The sequence below is a fragment of the Chenopodium quinoa genome, unplaced genomic scaffold (assembly GCF_001683475.1).
Source record: "Chenopodium quinoa cultivar QQ74 unplaced genomic scaffold, ASM168347v1, whole genome shotgun sequence".
Taxonomy (NCBI): domain Eukaryota; kingdom Viridiplantae; phylum Streptophyta; class Magnoliopsida; order Caryophyllales; family Amaranthaceae; genus Chenopodium; species Chenopodium quinoa.
In genome coordinates this window covers 1,945,539-1,962,969 of record NW_018744501.1, presented here as the reverse complement: position 1 = coordinate 1,962,969, position 17,431 = coordinate 1,945,539, and the positions used below count along the sequence as shown (strand labels likewise).

The 17,431-nt window shown below is 40.3% G+C and overlaps 3 protein-coding genes across 6 annotated transcripts; all 3 read left to right on the top strand.

Moving 5' to 3' along the window:
* The first annotated feature begins 5,987 nt into the window (after window positions 1-5,987).
* LOC110697931 (protein MAIN-LIKE 1-like) lies at window positions 5,988-8,257 on the top strand. The gene is made up of 3 exons (XM_021875334.1): window positions 5,988-6,041; window positions 6,960-8,189; window positions 8,252-8,257. The coding sequence occupies exons 1-3, from the start codon at window positions 5,988-5,990 to the stop codon at window positions 8,255-8,257; spliced, it is 1,290 nt and encodes a 429-aa protein (XP_021731026.1).
* LOC110697848 lies at window positions 7,996-9,466 on the top strand. Its single transcript, XM_021875249.1, has 2 exons — window positions 7,996-8,685; window positions 8,770-9,466. The coding sequence occupies exons 1-2, from the start codon at window positions 8,320-8,322 to the stop codon at window positions 8,896-8,898; spliced, it is 495 nt and encodes a 164-aa protein (XP_021730941.1). The 5' UTR covers window positions 7,996-8,319; the 3' UTR covers window positions 8,899-9,466.
* Window positions 9,467-12,204: 2,738 nt separating this feature from the next.
* LOC110697849 (chloride channel protein CLC-d-like) lies at window positions 12,205-16,148 on the top strand. 4 transcript variants are annotated; one of them, XM_021875252.1, is made up of 6 exons: window positions 12,205-12,301; window positions 13,957-14,068; window positions 14,862-14,895; window positions 15,272-15,521; window positions 15,647-15,736; window positions 15,851-16,148. In XM_021875252.1, the coding sequence occupies exons 4-6, from the start codon at window positions 15,426-15,428 to the stop codon at window positions 15,935-15,937; spliced, it is 273 nt and encodes a 90-aa protein (XP_021730944.1). In that variant the 5' UTR covers window positions 12,205-12,301; window positions 13,957-14,068; window positions 14,862-14,895; window positions 15,272-15,425; the 3' UTR covers window positions 15,938-16,148. The 4 variants fall into 4 exon arrangements, with proteins under 4 accessions (XP_021730944.1, XP_021730945.1, XP_021730943.1 ...); XM_021875253.1 differs by lacking the exon at window positions 14,862-14,895 and having other exon boundaries at window positions 15,375-15,521; XM_021875251.1 differs by lacking the exon at window positions 14,862-14,895.
* Window positions 16,149-17,431: the final 1,283 nt, after the last annotated feature.

Below are 17,431 nucleotides of genomic sequence, written 5' to 3'. Positions count from 1 at the left end.
GTTTGAAGCTTGAAACTTGAACCGTGGTGCATATTCATACGTATCCCCTTCCGGAGATTTGCAAATTACGCCGACACCACAACCGTTCAAGGTAGAACTTCCGTCTAAGAATAACTTCCAAACCTGATCGATATTCTCCGGCTGTGCCGACCTAGTAATTTCAACAATGAAGTTGGCAAACGCCTGACCTTTCACTGCTCGCTTAGGTTCAAAAGTTATCTCCAGGCTTTGCATTTCAACAGCCCACTTGATCATTTTGCCGGATGACTCTATGGTAGTCATTGGATGCTTAAGCGGCTGATCAGTGTAGAAAGTCACCGGATGAGCCTAGAAGTAGGGCTTTAGCCGCTTGACTGCTTTGTAAAGAGCCAGCCCAAATTTTGTCAATCATAGTGTACTGGAGCTCAGCATTTCTGAGTATATGGCTGATGAAATACACCGGGAGCTGTTTGTCGTTTCTCTTAGCAAGGAAAACAGCACTAAGGGAGTGATCTGAGACGGCAAGGTACATGTAGAGAACCTCCTTGGGCAGGGGGCTCACTAGCCTTGGCAAAGAGTGCAACTGTTGCTTCAACCTCTAAAATGCCGCCTCAGCCTCTTCTCCCCACTCAAATCTAGACCTCTTCCTGATTGCTTGGAAGAAGTAAAGGCACTTGTCACCTGACCGGCTGAGGAATCTTCCTAATGCCGCCAGGCAACCGGTTAATTTTTGGGCCTCCTTGACAGTTCGGGGTGACTTCATGTCAATCACCGCCTGTAACTTTTCCGGATTGGCCTCTATGCCTCTTTGATCAATCAGAAATCCGAGAAACTTCCCAGACTCAACACCAAAAACACATTTCTTGGGATTAAGCATGACCTTATGCCGCATGAGGGTGGTGAAGGTTTCTCGGAGGTCGGCTAGGTGATCCGCCTGAAGCTTGGATTTGACTATCATGTCATCAATATATGCCTCTACATTCCTTCCGATTTGGTTGATGAAAACCGTGTTTATCATTTGTTGGAAGGTAGCAGGCGCATTATTTAACCCAAACGACATTACCGTGTAGCAGTACAACCCCTGATCGGTGACGAAGGCCGTCTTCTCCTGATCCTTCTTCCATAAGGGGATCTGATGGAAGCTAGAGTAAGCATCTATAAAACTCATCAAGGCATGGCCGGTTGTGGAGTCGAAAAGACTGTCGATCTTTGGAAGGGGATAACTGTCCTTCGGACATGGCTTGTTTAGATCTGTGTAATCTACACACATCCGCCAGGTCCCATTCGGCTTTTTGACAAGAACAACATTTGCTACCTAATCCGGGTAATAGCATTGCCGAATGAACCCAACATCGAGGAGCTTTTTAACCTCGGCGGCTGCCGCCTGAGACCTCTCCTCGCCATGATCCCTCTTCTTTTGCCCAACCGGCTTTATTTTGGGATCAACAGCTAACTTGTGGACAGCTAGATCCGGGCTGACGCCTGACATCTTTTCCACTTCAAAGGCAAAAATATCTTTGAATTCTATCAAAAGTTGGAGCAGGTTTGCCCCCAACTTTTGAAAAACAACCATCCCAACTTTGACGGTTCTGTCAGGGCGGCTGTCGTCCAGGACGACATCAATGCTTTCACCGCCCGGCTGGGGTCGGGAGTCATCCGGCCTTTCCCAGGTCAGTGATTGCTATTTTGTTTTTCTGGCGAGGGCCAGTTGGTCCGCCTTTTGCTTTTTTCCGGCTGCCTTGGGAGCAAGCGCGGCTTCTGAGTCCTCGAGGTCAGCAGGTTCCTCGATATGACTGGCTGCAGTAACAGTCAGCCTGACATCTGAGAGGTAACATTCCCTAGCCGTCTTCTGGTCCCCGCTTAGGGCACCCACTGATCCGTTATCCCTCTCAAACTTGATCAGCATAAGAGAGGGGATGATGACTGCCTTGGACTCGTTGAGGGTAGGACGACCCTGAATAAGGTTGTAGGCGGTCAATTCCTCGACCACCAAAAACTTGACGACCATGTGTCGTCCTTTCCCTTTGTCCCATAGCTGGATGGGTAGGTCAATCCTGCCCACCGGATGCACTACTCCTCCCCCAAAGCCGACTAGGGGGTAAGGAGCCTTGTGCATATTGCTAGGCTTGTACTTCAGCTTTGTCAAGCACTGGTAGCTGATAAGATCAGACGAGCTCCCGGTATCGATTAAGATCCATCCAACTCGTTGATTGGCAACTTTGCATTCGATGACAATGGGGTCATCGTGAGGCCGCCTGACCATGCCCCTATCCTTCTCAGAGATGAAGACCTCAGGGAAGGTGTCTTGCGACGCCTGGCCCTCATCCTCTGGGTTGGATAATTTTCGGATGTTATCCTTGGCACCCCGAATGGTGGGACCTCCGCTTGCAAAGCCGCCTGCTATGGTGAAGATGTGCTCTTCATCCGTTTCAGAGCTAGCAGCCGGTTTCTTGGACGATTGTCCCCCACTTGGTTTAAGGTTGCCCTTGGACTTCACCAGATAGGACTCCAAGGCCCCTTCATCAGTCAGACGATCCAATAGCCGCCTGAGGCTATAGCAACCATTGGTGTCATGGCCAACGTTCTCATGGAACTGACAATACTTGCTTTTGTCTCAGTTCTTGACAGAGCTTTTCATTGCAACCGATTTTTCAATTGTCAACCGGTCCTTTATCTCCATGAGGATGGAGGAGCGGTCTTTTTTGAACTCGTACTTGGGGACGTACGGTTCAAACTTCCTCTGCTGCTTCTGGGACTGCTGACCTGGGCGGTCAGCTGGCCAGACTTCTTTTCTTTTCTTTTCTTCTTTTTTGGCCGGCTGGGTAGGCCGGCTGTCTCTCTTGTCAGACCGCTTGGGTTCCGAGGGATGCTTAATAGCGCAGAGCTCCGTTGCCTGTATATAGGCATCCGCCTCCATCAGTGCCTCTTGGAGGGTAGCCACCCTCTTACGGACAAGATCAAATTTGAAAGTTGACCCATCCTTCAGACCCTTGAAGAAGTCTGTGTATGCAACTTCGTCAGACAACCCCTGAATTTGAATTCTCATCAGGTTAAACCGTCTAACATAGGACCGAAGCCCCTCCTTGTCACCCTGCTGGATTGCCCCTAGGTCGAGACTTGTCTTTTTAGCAGGGATATTCATGGAAAAGTTGGACGCAAACAGGTATGCAAGCGTCTTGAAGTTGTTGATGCACCCAGCCGGCAAGTTGCCGAACCATCGCTGGGCTATGCCCTTCAAGGTAGCCGGGAAGCATCTGCACCAGGTGGTGTCATCTAACCCCTGTAAATACATGAGGTTGGTGTATGCCATTAGGTGGTCTTCCGGGTTGGTGGTACCGTCGTAGGCACCAACCAATACATTTTTGACCTTGGCCGGCTGTGCCGCCTCGGTTATTTCCCGGGAGAAAGCCGAAGGCTGTTCCCCTAGGTTTAGCAGCCGGAGCTGCTAGTCCATAAGCTGGACCTGATATGCAGCCTGACCCCTGAAGGGAGCCGACTGCATGAATGGAGATCCATACGGGCCGTATTAATGTTGGGGCACATACAGAGCCTGCTGGATCACGTGAGGGCCAGTACGTGCGGACACGCCGCGCGGCTGACTCCCTTGTTGCGTCTCCGAGTGCTTCATTGAAGCATTTCAGAAACTGTCCGAGTAGGTCGACGTTGAGGCCGACTGAGACATACTCTGACTTCTCTTCTCCTGGATTAACAACCGGGCGTCAGAGAAGGTCTTTTTTGACCCATCCGGCTGTGTATGCCGGATGGCCTTCCGTTGCCCTGATTCAAGGAAACGAAGTTTTGAGAGATCGATCAGAGGCTCATCAGCCCCCTTGGGTTTGGGGTGCGGAGTAGGCACCCGGCCCGGTCTTTGAGTTTCTTCTTCCCAGAGGGAGAAGGCTTCTTTGCCAACTGACCCTTGCTTGAGCCAGCTGACTTTTTGATTATGTCTTGATTTCCCCCTTGAAACTAGTCATGAGATTCATGAGTTCGTCTCTAGTGACGGGGGCTGCCCCCTCCGCCGCATGGGGTTGTCCAGTGTGCTTGCCGCCTGGGTTGCTGGGACAAGCTTTGTCTTGGCCCCGTTCCTTCTTTTCTTTGGAACGGGTGCGTCTAGAGCGAAATGACCCGTCTGGGGCCATATAGGTTTCGACATTGAAGTCGTCACCACTTCCACTTTCATGGTCCGTATGGACCTCAGGGTCAGCCGTAGGCCGGCTTCCCTCTGCATTCGGTACAACATCAGATGCCATCTCAGTAGTACTCTCCCCACAGATGGCGTCAAATGTTTCGGGTGTTTTTGGTCCCTCGGGAGAGTTACAATACTGAGTATGCACGCCTGACTTCTGTACCTGAAAAACCACGAAACTCCGGTTGGGAGGAGTTCCGCCTCCGAAGATCAAGTTAGTATGATTCCGGATGAGTAAACGGGCAAAAAGTAAATGTATTTTTCTCACTGATTCAGAGAGATTCCACAATTAATATTGCTCGGGTTTCGTGTAGGTATTTATGAATGCCAATAAATGAGGATGATTCCTCTATTTATAGCAGATGAGGATCTGCTCCCCCATTGGGGGTTCAATGCCACGTGGCATCCTCTGATTGGATCCCCTGGGGCCAGTATGAGGGTGACACGTGTCAGGCCCTCATTGGGCCACGTGGCAGGGGTAATTTTTACCCCAAACAGTTTTATTTTAATTTTTTTTTAGGATTTTTTAAATGAATATATTTAGGTTATATATTTATTGCTTGATCCCGTAAGCCATTCTTGCTCCTCTGATGTGAATATGGATAATCTATCTGTATATAGTAGCTAATGAGGTTCCAATGCTCAATTATGAGATAACAAATAATGTTGAAGAGAATAATATTGAAGTTCTTGAGTCTGACTTTGAAATTGAATATGAAGAGCCTCCACATTCAGAATATGAGAACAATTTTTTAAGTGATATTTTTATTTTGTGTAACTTTTTAAAAACTTATTGCAAATATATAATGTTGAATGTTATTTTCCAAATTAATGGGATATTTTTCCCAGAAAAAACAAAAAACCAATATAAAAAAAAAAAAAAATCATAAAGTGAACCAAACCAGTAAAAAGGAAATAAGATTTAGGCCTTGTTTGGTTCACCTTATTTTTACTGATCTGATCTGGTCTGATCTGATCTGATTGTCTGATTTGACCAGACTTTGACCATAAGTGTACGATTATCTATAAGGAAAAAAATATATCAAGTGGGATCTTGTTAGATTTGTAATAATGTGTATTTTATTAATATGTAATTTTCACATTTTTTTATTACGAAATTAAGAATATTTAGCGATAAAAAACCGCACATAAAACGACGTTCTGATCTGAACTTATTTTTTCTGATCTGATCTGATCTGAACTTATTTTTTCTGAAATAAGTAAAAATAAGTTGAATTAAACAAGGCCTTACTCCCTTCGTTTTTTTTTATTTGCATCACTTGGTGATGCAAGGGGTTTTAGAAGAGTAATATAATATTGTGAGTAGGTGAATAATTTATTATAGTAAAAGTTATATAGGGACCTTGAAAGAGAAAGAATGTGAGAGAGAGTAAATATTTTATTTTATAAGTGGGAATTATGAAGGAGAGAGAAATGATAAAATAATTGAAGTGGGGTTTAAAATAAGGGAGAGAAATAATAAAGGGGGTTGTTAAATATCGCCCTCGAATTTCCGAATAACGCCCGCAAATAAAATTTATTGTACAAATTTACCCTTATATAAAATATATAATTTACCTCCCAAACACTACTTACCTCCCAAAACCCTCACTCCCTCTGTAAAAAAATTCTATCTCTACACCAAAACCACCACCACATTCTTTTACCACCCACCACTACCACCACCTCCTCTTTGAACCACCCACCACCAACTCCTCTTTAAATCACCCACCACCACCTCCTTTTTTAACCACATACCACCACGCCCTTTAACCACCCACCACGTCCCACCCACCACCACGTACAAGGGAAAGGCGCGAAAATGACGAGGAAGGACAAGGGAAAGGCCGTCGTCGAAGGAGTCGCCGGAGACAAGGTGAGTATATTTTTTTTATTTTTTTTTCTGGAATTGGCGGAAACGCCTAATTTTTTCGCTAGATCTGGGCTGAAACGCCTAGAATTTTCGTTCATCCATACGGTTATACGAAAAATCTAGGCGTTTCAACCTAGATCCGACGAAAAAATTGGGCGTTTATGCCTGTTTTTCGTATGATGTCGTTGTTGTTTATTATTGTTGTTGTTGTTGTTTAATTGCTGTCGTTGAGACTATGGCCTGTTTTCCGTATGATGTTGCTATTTGTTTCAATTTGTTGTTGGAATTGATGGTGAATTTAGTTATTTTTATCTATATTATATGGTAATGATGAACTTATTCGTGGTATGATTAAGTATTATATGGGCATATAATTTTCCTACAATCAGAAAAATTAAAGCTTGGTAGATTGAGATTGAGATTGAGTTTGAGAGAAAATTAGTATTTATACTTGAATCTCAGTAGCTCGGCATAAGCTCTATGGTAGCAAAGAGGCATACTTGAATTTCACTCCCCTTTAGGCTAATCAAGTATTAGAGTGTCAATTAGTGGGATTTGAGTACACTGCCGTACTCAAATGTGTAGCTAAGTGTAATTTTGGGCTTTTGTGCTCAATCTAAGAATTACTGATAAATTAAAGGTGGTGGTGAGGAATGATCTGAGATATTATTATTGTTGAGTTTGTGTAAAAAATCTGTGTAATGTTATAATAAAATATTACGAGTAAAATATAAGTAGTAGTACTCCTTTGGTTTTTCTAAGTGTAAAAAGATAGGTATTATTGCTGTTATTGTTGTTTATTATTATTGTTTAATACTCGTAATGATTTTATTAAAATGATACATAGAACACATTATTGGTTTTCTTTTGTTTGCATCACCTAATTTTTTTATTTAATATTATAATTTATTTTAAATTTAGGATGTAGTTGAGGGTTTTGGTCCACGACATGCTAGATCACGCGGTATTAACGCGTCAATTAGGAGAGATAGGGGGATTAGTATACGGGAAGGTAGTTCAGTACCAGAGCGCGACAGGGTAGTGGATGATTATGGGACTCCGGGTTCGGGTTCGAGTTCGAGGTACGAGGATGATGGACCTGAGGATGATGTAGATGAGGGTCAGGCTGATGCTGAGGAGCAGCCGCCTGTCGTGACGAGAGGTCCTGATGGGAGATTTACGAGTTCCCGACCACCTCGATCTGCAGCGACTTGGCTTGTTCAGGGGCCGATGGACGGTGGGCCCGAGGATAGGAGCGTTATTCCTAGTTTTGGGGCCCATGTTGCTCGGTATATTTGGGATGGGGAAGATCAACGTTTTTTGCGGTGTCATACTAGAGCTAGTGTGTGTAGAGATTTGACTGATTGGCTAGAGCGATTTACACCTGCCACCACTACGCGGATACGGCAGACTGGGCTGTCGCACCTGCCTAGCATTATGCACGACCACCTTGATTTTCCGCTGATTTTTGCCTTTGTTGAGAGATGGCAGCCAGACACGAACACATTCCACCTACCTTTTGGTGAGATGACCATCATGTTACACGAAGTACACCACATACTTGGTATTTGGGTTGATGGGGATATGGTTGTCGATGATCTCCCTAGTGACCTGTATAGGACATTGGTAGGTGGGTTGTTACAGTTGACTCCGGAGGAGCTACAGGTCAAGACTCAGAATGCCATCTACAAGAACGGTGGCGTCCATACTGACCAGATTATTGCTAGGTGTCGTAGTGAGGAGCAGCTGGAGGCGGTTCAGGCCATTGGTTACATGTGGGTCCTTTTGGGTAACACGCTCTTTACTGACAAGAGCGGTATCCGTACTCACCCTTCTTTTCTCAGTGAGTTGTGTATCGAGGATAACCTGGAGAGGTTGACGAGATACTCCTGGGGTTCAGCCACACTAGCGTACTTGTATCGTCAGCTCGGGCATGCCACCCGAAATGGATGTGAGTCTATCGCGGGTTGTCTGACTCTTCTACAGGCTTGGATATACGAGTACTTTCCATGTTTTCAGCCTCACCAGGGTGTGTTGACACGGGACGTCCCTCATGCTCGTGCAGGGTTATGGGATGTTGGTATGACGCGGAAGCATCAGCAGCGTCTCGTGTCCTTTCGTACTCGACTTGACCAGCTGGGTGACTATGAGGTATAAGTAGATACGTAATTACTATTTGTCTTATATTGATTTTTTTTACAGTTGATTTACAGGTATAACTAATTTCCAGGTATGTTGGTTGCCATATGGTGGATTTCCTGCACAACAGGTGCCTAGGACTATGTTTACTGGATGTATTCGCTATCGAGGCATCATAGAACCATATATGCCCGATCGAGTTGTTCGACAGTTGGGGTTTATACAGGAGATTCCCGGTGACATGATTAGGCCTGATGATGCTCAGAGACCACTTAGTATGAAGTCTTATAGGGTCAGTTTTTCAGCTCAGATGACCACTCTCATGTGGGATAGATTTGTCCCCGGTGCTGCGTTCAGTCTTCTTCTTGGTGGATATACTAAAGTTCCACGTGGCAGACATACTTGTGCCCCTGACTACCTACCATGGTTTGGGAGAGTTAGCCATTCTATCGTCACTCCTAATGTTGAGGATGAAGTCGGTCTTCCTGAGAGGACCAACGTTGATTACGTAAGTTTTATGTTAGTTTTTTTTTAATTTAATTATTTTTTTCCTATTATTTCTATTAATACACAATTATAATGCTTTGTGCAGTGGGTAGGGCGATTCATGGTTACAGCGCAGCGATCACTTAGTGAGTACCCTACACTATCAATGGACACCAAAGTAATGTTGGAGCAGGTGATTAATGATTGGAATACAATAAATGGACTTAGAGATTAGTTGTAATATGTATTCTAGCTTTGACTTTGTTGTTTTATTAGACTATGTTTTGGGTTGTTAGTGGACATTTATGTTTTATCACATTTGTTGAGAATTATCAAGTTGACATTTATATATTATTATTTTATTTTCTAATTACGTAGTAATTACTTAGTAAATTTTAAAAAGAATTTCTTAAAAAAAATTAAAAAAAATAATGTTTATTAATTAAGTTATATAAAGTTTAATAAAAATCCATAACAGTACTCAAGAGCTAACTAATGTCTGCCACAATTGAAGCTTTCTCTCGTACCTTGCCTCCCATCCGTGTACACTTGCCTGTCGAGCGTTAAACCACATTGGTGAAATTGGAGGAAGTGGGTGGTCTTGATCCATATGCAAACGAATGAAATGCGAGCCACCAACAGTTCCAATCACGAACTCTGCACTAGACCTGTCTAAGCGTCCACGATTGTTCAACGGTAAAACAGTGGTAAATGGATAGTAGCACGATGGTCTATTTCCTACTCCATAACAAATCACTACCACGTTCCATATTGGCAATAGCAAACAAATCCTGTTGTGCTACCATCCAATGCTCCTGTCCACACGCATCACCATCCCATCTGATCCGGTCTACCTCCCTCTGCAGTCCTAAACCAACCTGTTGACCCCATATGTCGTAGTAAATCATGTTGTACAACCAAGGATGAGAACCAACCTCATTTGCGATATGATGTCGAACCAACCGCCATTCCTCTTGATCTCCGTAACAAAAATCTGCTACGCAACAAAATCCACAATTCCCATCTCCAATTACGTCAACACCTACGACGTAAGGCCACATGATGTTGGGAATCGCGTAGCTGTATCTACATTGTCGCATGTCGAACCCGGTACCTACAAAATAAAAAACATAATATGACATATAATTAAGTTATTACACAAAATAAATTAAAATATCTGGTTCTCAATCAAGCAGTGCACCTGAGCCCAAACTGTGTCTAAAGAACCTGTAGAACTGTCAATCCAACATTTCAATGCCGAATGCTGGCTCTCAACCCTACAGTTGTTAACATTGCCGAAGTGCAGTACCTGATTCGTCCAAAACATCACAAACTTCTCCTTGTGTATGAGCCAAGTGTCCACAACATAATTAATCACTTTCGGCCATCGACTCCACTTGGTTTTCAGCTCTACAAGCTCTCTTTCATATGCCTCTTCAGATGTAGCATTAATCACATGCCTCCACCTCCCGTTTTTGAAATTGGCACCAATCTCTTTCTTTTTTTCAAACATGGAAGTAACCTTCGCCTCAACGTCTTTGTTAATATGCCACACACACAACATGAGTCTTGTGTTTGGAAACACGCTCTTCAATGCTGCACAAAGACCAAGCTCCCTATCTGTCAGTAGTACCGACGACTCTCTATGATGACCAATCAACAACATCAAGCACTGAAGCACCCACCGATAACTTTCTTCGGACTCCGACCTCATGAATGCGTATGCAACAAGAAAGTTCTGATTTGTCGGTGTAACCCCAACAATCTCAAAGAATGGCATGCCGTATCGGTTCATCTTGTAAGTGGAATCCATACCTATCACGTACGGGTATGTGCGTAGCAAATTTGTCATGATCGGGTGTGCCATGAAAGCATGTTGCAACACATTGTTGGTATCAGTCATGACCCAAGTAAGGTATTTGCTCTGTCTGGCCAAATGAAGCACCTGGTGAACCACCTCTCTTCCCTCGAATCGCTCCATTCTGATATTACTTCTGCAGTTGTAGACATGCCTGATGTTTGGATGGTCTCCGGGAAACTTTTCTACAAGAGTTCTCATGATATGCCGAGGTGGCACCTGTGCCTGAGTCATGTCACGAACTACCTGCTTAGCAGCAAGACTAAGACCGCTGATTTATCGATGTCCCTCAGGATACACAACCAAAGAATGATTGTGAGTGTCGTTCAAGCAACTGAGCTTCCAACCACTTACTACTCTGACATACTCAACCTTGAGTCTGAAGGGACAACTGTTTGCCTTGCTTTTCGTGTCTTTGCGTATCGTGTTCATCATGTCTTTTATCATGCTCTTTTTTCCACGATCACAACTCACATATCGATACGGCCGACCACTCCGATCGGTCTTGTAAGAAGCCTTCACTAACATAAATCCGAGCGGGCGACAAACATTTTGTGCCCACGGAACGACATCCTCAAAACTCGGAAACATAGTGTCTGTCAAAAAATGTATGCTATAATCCACACCATCACCATCCTCGGACTCAGAATCCTATAATAATAATAATAATAATAACAATAAAAACAAAATTAATAAAAGTTGACAAACAACAAAAACACAACTAATAATAATAACAACTAATAATAATACTTCTAACAATACACAACTAATTATAATAACAACTAATTATAATAATACTTCAAAATTAATAAAAAATTCGAAATTTCCAGGCAAACGCCCAAAATTTTCGAAAAACCTAGGCTGAAACGCCTAGTCTTTTCGAACACCCTAGGATATTCCGAAAAAACTAGGCGTTTCAGCCTAGGTTTTTCGAAATTTCTGGGCGTTTGCCTGGAAATTTCCTAAACAGAAAATTAAATATTCGGAAATTCAAAAAAAAAAGAAAACGCCTAGTTTTTCGGAATATCCTAAGGTGTTCGAAAAAACTAGGCGTTTCAACCTAGGTTATTCGAATTTTTTGGGCGTTTGCCTGGAAATTTCATAAACAGAAAATTATATATTCGGAATTTCGAAAAAAAAAAATTAAATAATCGTACCGATTCCGTACAGTCCGACGAGCCTCCGGCGACCAACGTGGGTGGTGTTTCCGGCCTTTCGTTGTCTTCCATGGGATCCAACAAATTAGGTTTTGCAAAATTTAAATTATTTGTTTGATTTTGAAAATTACAGTGGTTGGTGGTTCAACGTGATCGTTGGTGGCCGGTGTGAGCACTAGGGAGAACGGTAAAAATTTTTATGTAGGGTAAAAGTGTTAAGTTTATGTAAAAATAACTATTTTATAATATTTTTATAACAAGGCTACGTACGTCATTTTAGGTTATTTTGCGGGCGTTAGTTAGAGATTTGAGGGCGAGGTTTAGCATTCCACATAATAAAATATAGTATAAAATTACCAAATAAAAAAGTGACGCATTTACAAAAAAACATCTAGGAAAGTGATGCATTTAAAAAAAAAATACGGAGGGAATAATTAATTTCCTTCCAACTTTCCCGGTCAATAATTTAGCTAGTTTTGAAATTAAAATTTATAATTAATCGTTTTGGTAAATACTTTTGTAAAATTAGTCATTTTGGTAAAAGATCGAAATCTTTTAATAATATTTGTTGCTACTGAAGCTGTTCGTGTTATTGGAATAGCTGTTCTTATCAACTTCCGCTGGTAATCTTCGATTTGCTTTTATATTCAGCTAATAATTTGTGTTTAATTTTGAAATTTTCATGTTGAATTGTATAATTAGCTGCAATAGATCAATTACAAGATCAAGTTGGTTTTTTTTTTTTTTTTTTATTATTATTATTATTATTATTATTATTATTATTATTATTATTATTATTATTATTATTATTATTATTATTATTATTATTATTATTATTATTATTATTATTATTATTTATTTATTTATGTTATTCAGAGGTTCTTATTAAGGGGTTTTGGTAGTCTAATTTGTGCAATTGTAATATTGAAAATGTTTATAATTCATTGTAGTGGATTTGTATCAAATTAGATTTGGTGTGTGTTCTGTTTTGCTCAGTTAGGTGGATTTTGTAAAAGAGAGAGTTTTGTGGCGATATATATTAGTATATCTTAGGGATCCTACTATTAAAGGGGGTTGGGGGATGGGGTGGTTGCTTGGAGAGGATGTGGATTGATTCAAGATTCTAACATTTGTTGTTGTAAGTTGGAGAGGAGCAAGTTCAAGTTTATTCATCATTCTAGTCGCACTCCTTTGATAATGTATGGGATATGTTGAAAAGAAAATGTACCAAGTACTTTTTTTCAAGGCAATAAGCTGTATTGAAATAAGGTTGCTTGAATGTTTGTATTAACTGTACATCTTATATGATTAGAGTGGTAGTGAAATTATTTCAAGAAATGTGTCTTTCTTGTTTGTCTGTGGTTGATAATGTCTGTGGATATAACGAAAAGAAATGTAATTATCTGTGTGGAGTAGTTGTATTGCTAATTGCAATTAGGGTGCGACTTTGTGTATGACTGGGATTTGGGAGTGAATTTTCAAGAGAATGGAGGTGGTTGATGATGAAAGAATTGGTTAAACTCAATTATCCCTTCAAGTCTTTAAATGATATCTGAGGATATAGTATGCAGAACTTTGTATTTCATTTAGTTTGCTTGATTGTGTATTTTAGATCTTGAGTTAGATTTTCTAAAAACTGAAGATGGTGGATGATTAAGGGAATAGATGGCAACAATTTTTCTTCCACTATATTAGTAGAGTATGGATTTTGGGCCAATAAGATAGAACCAGTAAGAAGAGGAGTGAGATTAGACTTTCGTTGCATCGTTTTGAAAACTCACAAATTAGTTGAACTTTTAAAGTTTGCTTGAATTAAGACCATTCCATATTGTAATATTGGCATGTTTGTACAATGTGTTGTGCCATTATTTTAGAGTATGTCTATTATATTTATGAGGTCCATAGTATTTCTTTAGTACATGTACCTCTACCTCCATCTACCCATTCATTGTCGAAGTAGGCTCTGATGTAGTCAATCTTGGGAAATATCGGCAATAGTCCATGTTCCTAGGCTACACCCCTTCTAGTTTTTTGTAATGTTCCTTAGTTATTTGTTAAGCAAAACTGTCTGTACTCTATAGTGGCTTACATCTATGGATTTGGAGACTGAGGTGATTCCTTGTGTGAGATACAGATACAGATATGTTGTGATAGGGAATGGAGATTACCTCTAGTAGATCAAAGGTGTTTTGTAGATGTAGATATGAAGCATGGTTTAATGCAAGAGATTGTCTATGGAGTTTTATATAGATTATTTATTACCTGGTGTTTCTTGTAGGGATCTTTGGTGCTGATGTCCTGAAGGGTAAGTTCTTGGCCCATAATTTGGCAGATGGGGTAAAGAGCAAGAGCTGGCAATCAAAGCAAGTAGGACAGGAGACAAGATGAAGGTAATACTTCCTATACTTTCAACTTTGTACAAGGTGAAAATAAATTTTATTGAAACTGGAATTTTAATATTCTGATACTCAAGTTTTGACAATTTGTCTTGCTATTGAGGATGATGTTTTCACTTGTTTACAGAGCAATTAAACAAATCTTATTTGTTGAATTTCAACTGTTTTTTCCATTTTCCAATTATATTCAGTAGAATTTGAATTTAAATTCATGTAAAGAAAAGATAATGAATCATATTATGATTACTACTGTCATTGCTTGGTTACTTTTCTTATGTTGCTACTAAAAATGTGCTCTAGTTAATTAATTTTACAAATATAGTTTATTTTCAAGGAACTTTCTAGCATATTACATGACTTTTTTCCAACATGTATAATCTGACTTTTTCAACTCTTTATTTTCTAAAGGCCATCTTTACGATACATGTTATCATGAACTACAAAATTAAACTAATAGCCAACTTTTCTACAAGAACCTGATAACTGAAGAACAACTTAAGACTAATAGTTAATCTTTTTTTGATTATCGAAATTTTCAGCCTCAGTCTTTTATGGCTATATAGCCATTTTACGCATTCTTAAGTATCACTTAACACTTGAATGTTCGTGGCTTTAAAACTATGAGTGATTTCTAACTAGTAATTTGTTTATTCTCACTAATTTATTTTACTTACTTTTTAGAGAACGGGTTTTTACTCTGAAATTACAATTTGCTGACATTTAGCTCTTACTCCATTCTGGTGCCTCACAACAAAGCTTAATTTCTAGTGTGCCTTTTTTTTTCCAGGTTAATTTTATTTGTGGATCTATATGGACCAAAGGTTAATGGCTTTCTTGTTAAATTTTTTTATTTTCCTCTCTTGATTGCAGTCGAGCAATTTATATATACATCAGCTTGCTCTCTTGTCCGCAGGCCTTTAATTATTAGCCTACATTTCATGTTATTTTGTCTACGTTTATAAATGTGAAGTATACAGAGTACTTGGTTGTGTGTGTGTGTGTGTGAGTAGAGAGAGCGAGAGAGAGAGAGAGAGGCGATTGTGAGGTTCTGTAAGCATGTTGTAGAATATTATGCAGGCATTATACACTTTTGACAATGTATGTGAAGAGGAAGGTGCTCTACATGAGTACTAGGGAAGTTTTAGTGAAGGTTTTCATGTGTTTATGGTGGTTCTAGTGCTAATTTACTGGATGCAGGGACTGTAGAAGTTGGCAGACATATTCATACATCATCAAGAATGGAAATGGGTGTAAATCCAAGTCAAACTCTTAGCTCGTGGCTTGATCTGTCAATGTGTAGGTGAATACAGATATGCTCTTCTAGGTACTGCTGCTTTTTTTTGGAGGCTCAATGCGGGTGACAGTGTCCCTCTGTGCCCTCATGGTTGAAATATCGAATAACTTGAAGTTTCTACCCCTTATCATGCTAGTTCTTCTAATATCAAAGGTATGTTAGGGGTAATTGAACTTGTGTTGTTGAACCATCACTATTCTACTATTTTCCACACAGCTCACTATGAGTAGGTGTCATCTTCCGTTTAATATTATTGGTTTTTCTAAAATGATGTGCAGGCTGTTGGTGATACATTCAATGATGTCTTATATGAAGAGCAAGCTCGGTCAATGCTGTATGCTGCAATCAAGACTGAAATACCAAGCTCGGTAAGTGCTGTATGCGGATTCTGCCTTGTGTTCCAAATGAGTATGTCTGTATGTGCTGTGCATATGTTTTGGGAGTGTTTTGCTAATCTTTTGCTTTAACATTACTTCTTGAAGGTTGTTAGTCTTCCTCTTGTTATCAAGGTTTCAGATGCAGTTTCTATTCTGAAATGCAACAGACACAATGGCTTCCCTGTAAGGTGAATAAGTCTGTGGCTTCAGCAGATCCATGAAAATTAGCCTACTTATTCTCTTCTGTTGACCTGCCAATGAGGTGATATATCACACAAGGAGTGGAGAGACACTCGTTATAGGACTGCTGCAATCTTTGCTTGCTCGACGCTGCTGCTGCTGCTACTACTACTTGTGGTTGACGCTGTTATATTGTATATATGTACTCCTAAGTCCTAACCTCGAACCATTGAAATATTTTATATATATATATATATATATATATATATATATATATATATATATATATATATATATATATATATATATAATTGTATCATTATTGCATTTATAAATGAAAAAAAAAAAAGAGGAAACATACTTCTCGAAGATTTCGTGTACACTGGTCTCCGTATAGAAACTTTATGTAAGCGTCACCGATTCATTTAAGTGAACACTTCCTCATTTTGAAGTGCAAATTTTAAGAAGAGGAAAGAGATAGAGAGAAATAAAATAGAAATTCATGTGATGAAGAGAGAGGTAGAGAGAAAATATGTGCAAATAGGAAAATGTTGTGATATTTGTGCAAATTTCTGGTGAAGCTGCCTATGAGTTTATTAATCTGGTGGAGCTGCCAATGAGTGTATCCTGGCATCACTCACTAATTTCAAGGCCAAAGCCACCGGAGATAACAAATACTTCATAGTCTTGATGTCAGTATTGATGTGGCAATTACTTGCAGCCCCTCCTAAACTGAAAGATGTTTATTCCCTCCCTTGGGTTCCCAAATTACCCTCTTGGTTCACAGGATGTGGTGACTGATTACTTATTGTGCTGATATTATAAGATGTTTGAGTTAGTTGAGCAGCAGCTTGGGCAGCAGCAACAGCGTCTTTTGCAGGATCAGAAGCTGCTTTTGTTGCTTATGCTGCATCTTGATAATTTGTACCACCCATCCAATTATTTCTGCCGCCACTTGATAATCTGAAGTAAGGCCAGAAAGAGGTATTATGATTTACAGACCTGATTGTTTAACTTTCAGTTTAAACAAGCATTCACAATTTGTACTCGGAAGCTTATAGACCTGGTCGTAGGCTTCTGAGCTTCAGCAGATAGAGATGCTCTTCCAGAATTCAATGGCAAGCTTCCAGCGCCAACATATGTTCGTGGTTCCCCCTGATCAGCAAAATACCTTAAACTTGTAACGAAATCAATTTAGATAGGTAATTAATATAGCTGCAAATTAACTTCTGGGGATACCAATCCCTATTTCTCTTTCTTGATTTTATGTTGAATGCTTCCTGACAAAATTCAAGTTGGAAATGTGGGTGCCAATACATAATTACTTTTTAGTTTTATCATTTTACTTTGATATCAGATTATTTATATTTAATTTGTTCATTTACTTTTAATGTATCTTTTCATCAATAAGGAAATAGGAGCTATGGAGTTGCCGGGAAGGGACAAGCTGATATGTTTCACTGGAATCTTACAAGCTGATACTAATACAGGATATGCTTTTCTGAT

Excerpts from the sequence above, each read along its gene's own strand:
- LOC110697931 (XM_021875334.1), top strand. The coding sequence starts at position 5,988 with ATGACGAGGAAGGACAAGGGAAAGGCCGTCGTCGAAGGAGTCGCCGGA. Across the intron at positions 6,042-6,959 it reads AAGGAGTCGCCGGAGACAAG|GATGTAGTTGAGGGTTTTGG; the intron begins GTGAGTATATTT and ends TTTTAAATTTAG.
- LOC110697849 (XM_021875253.1), top strand. The coding sequence starts at position 15,426 with ATGCGGGTGACAGTGTCCCTCTGTGCCCTCATGGTTGAAATATCGAAT. Across the intron at positions 15,522-15,646 it reads TAGTTCTTCTAATATCAAAG|GCTGTTGGTGATACATTCAA; the intron begins GTATGTTAGGGG and ends AATGATGTGCAG. Across the intron at positions 15,737-15,850 it reads AGACTGAAATACCAAGCTCG|GTTGTTAGTCTTCCTCTTGT; the intron begins GTAAGTGCTGTA and ends TACTTCTTGAAG.
- LOC110697848 (XM_021875249.1), top strand. The coding sequence starts at position 8,320 with ATGTTTACTGGATGTATTCGCTATCGAGGCATCATAGAACCATATATG. Across the intron at positions 8,686-8,769 it reads AGAGGACCAACGTTGATTAC|TGGGTAGGGCGATTCATGGT; the intron begins GTAAGTTTTATG and ends TGCTTTGTGCAG.